This window comes from Juglans regia, chromosome 8 (genome assembly GCF_001411555.2).
Source record: "Juglans regia cultivar Chandler chromosome 8, Walnut 2.0, whole genome shotgun sequence".
NCBI lineage: Eukaryota > Viridiplantae > Streptophyta > Magnoliopsida > Fagales > Juglandaceae > Juglans > Juglans regia.
In genome coordinates, this window is record NC_049908.1 from 4,287,937 (window position 1) to 4,290,457 (window position 2,521).

The 2,521-nt window shown below is 37.1% G+C and overlaps 1 protein-coding gene across 2 annotated transcripts; it reads right to left on the reverse strand.

The window, feature by feature from the left end:
* Positions 1-763: 763 nt before the first annotated feature.
* Positions 764-1,715, reverse strand: LOC109002480 (transcription factor IBH1-like 1). 2 transcript variants are annotated; one of them, XM_018980249.2, is made up of 2 exons: positions 1,596-1,715; positions 764-1,411 (listed from the first exon to the last, which is right to left on the reverse strand). In XM_018980249.2, the coding sequence occupies exon 2, from the start codon at positions 1,404-1,406 to the stop codon at positions 855-857; it is 552 nt and encodes a 183-aa protein (XP_018835794.1). In that variant the 5' UTR covers positions 1,407-1,411; positions 1,596-1,715; the 3' UTR covers positions 764-854. The 2 variants fall into 2 exon arrangements, with proteins under 2 accessions (XP_018835794.1, XP_018835792.1); XM_018980247.2 differs by having other exon boundaries at positions 764-1,415; positions 1,596-1,694.
* Positions 1,716-2,521: the final 806 nt, after the last annotated feature.

Sequence of the window (2,521 nt, forward strand, 5' to 3'; positions counted from 1 at the left end):
CGATTGATCTGGCGTTCTTGTTCGTGGATGTCAGACACCATGCAATCACCTTTTGTGAAAAAAAAAAAAAAATGAAAATCCTTTGGATGAAATCAGATCATACGTACGTACCTGATCGATTTCTGGCCCAAAACTGGCAGATGATCTAGTAGAATAGCGAATGACCCTGAATAAAAAATACCATATATACATGTATCATGATTAATTGTTTCCTTTTTCTGAACGTACATTAATTAAATTACACTCACAAATTAGAATAACGCACCAAATTAAGTCCTCTCGGCCCACCCTAAATCCCCCATTTGCCTCACACTTCTCTGTTCATGTAATACGTTTAATTACATTATACGTTATTTACATAGAGTTTTGGCTTCTTTGTAATCACATTGGAGAAAAGGCGACAAATTTGCAGATCAAAATCTTGTGCGAACAAAAAGAAGCAATTTAATTACATGAAATAAAAGGAACAAATTAAATTAAGTTCAATATATATTGGCTTTTCAGTACGAAAGAGCTACGTACGCACGCATCATGGGATATATATTGAGAGATGAACGCAAACATAGTGAAGCTGGTCAGCCTTGACGTACCTGGAGGGAAGAGGCAGGCCAGAAACTAAAGCTTTGAATCAATCGCTTACATAGCGATACATATATTCAATATCTCATGTACATGATCACCTTTACTACCAACCACCTTCTGTTTTCCTTCACACACACACACACATTATGTATATATATATATATATATATAGAGTACTCTTGCAAAATTGAAAAAGAAAAAGAAAACAAATAAACATATATAACGAAGTAAATTACAGCTTGTTTATACCATACATAATTAGCTTGGAAGAACTAGCTAGCAATACATGATCGCATTACATCAACCTGAGCTCGCAGATATGCGATATAATCTAGAGTTTCTTCCATCAAAGCTGTCTCATCCATGAATTCTCCTCCGGGCACAAGACTCTTGAGAATATGTGTTCTCTTCTGAATTAATCTCTTTGCAATACAGTTGGCAACAACCTTACGAGGCACAGTTTTTCTTACTCTACGGACTGTACTGCAGCTTCTTTTCAAGATGTTCTTGCTTCTAATCTTCGGCCTGTTGCAAGTCATGACTGGAATAGTTGAAACTCTCTTTACCGAAATTTTAGACTCCGGCCGGCCCAAGATTCGCTCAGCCAGGATTCTGTTATCATTGTCTCTTGTAGCATTGGCAATGAGGGCACGGCTCCACGACGTTGTCCCATTTCTAGCAGAAGCCATGGCTAGGTCTGCGGAAAACTTTATGACCTTCTTTCTCTCCAAGATGTTCATGTTTTTCTTTAAAGAAGTGCATCTTCGAAGACCAATTATCCATCTTTTAAGGAATTCTTCTTTGAGTAAGCTAGGATTGCGCATCCTAGCTAGCTAGGTAGAATGAAAGAAATTAATATGACATATAAGCGGGATTTTAATCAAGTAAATGGTTTATTCTGAGAATTAAGGAGATACTGGCAAATATATATATAGAGTGCTCCTAGCTAGGGTTTCATTGAGATAAAAAAAGGTAATGAATAACATGCAACAAAACTCGTAAACTAAACTTACCTTCTGTTGGATAAGAAGATCGAGAGACACTCCAAGACCCAACTAGACGAAAGACAGCTTACAGAGTGATGCAGTTCTGTTGATACAAGGAGGTGTATCAGAATCAGAAAGAGAGAGAATAAGAAAGAGGAACGTGACGAAACCCAATTTATGTTCTGAAGGAAGAGAAAGCGGTGGGCCTCAGGGAGAAAGACACAGCACATGCAGGCACATGGTGCCAGTGGCCCACACTAGTACACCAAAACCCTAGAGAAAATGAAAAAATAAAAAATCATAGATTTGTATAAGTGTAAAGAATAAAGATCCCCATATAATGTAATGCAAACCTAACATTTGTAGCTTGTGGAAAATATACAAACAAAAGTCATGAGTACTGTACGTGCCCGGGGCCCCTATACATGTGTAAATTGGGATGGATCAGAGACTACTACAGGAACGAGTCGTGGAAATTTTCTCATAAATACTGTTGTATAAATTATAAACTGCAAGTAAATAACAACAACAAAAACAAAATTCTTGCTTACTCAAACTTAAAATAGATAGATATTATCCATATCATCATGTTATATATTCAATATTGATTTAATTTCCTTCATGTCTCTTCACCCCACAGAACAACTTTGTCTCTTTATTATTTATATGGGCATAATCGTGTACGATCGATGCAGAAAGTTGATCACCTTAATTAATGGAGTGGGGAAAGTACGTAAAGTATATATGCATTCGCAGGCCGCTTGAATGATAAATTAGGGTTTGTGGTTAATTTTAAGTGTGTTTCGTCATTGATGCAGATGAGTTTGAAAAGGGAGGCCGGGGAATTGACCAGATCCAGAAAACATGTTAATGCTAATGCGTGGCCGAATGGGTTCCATATGAAGAAAAATCCTGGAGCATAAGACTTGGCTTTAACTGTGACCTCTTTTGAA

Coding starts and splice junctions, on each gene's coding strand:
- LOC109002480 (XM_018980249.2), bottom strand. CDS start 1,406: ATGCGCAATCCTAGCTTACTCAAAGAAGAATTCCTTAAAAGATGGATA.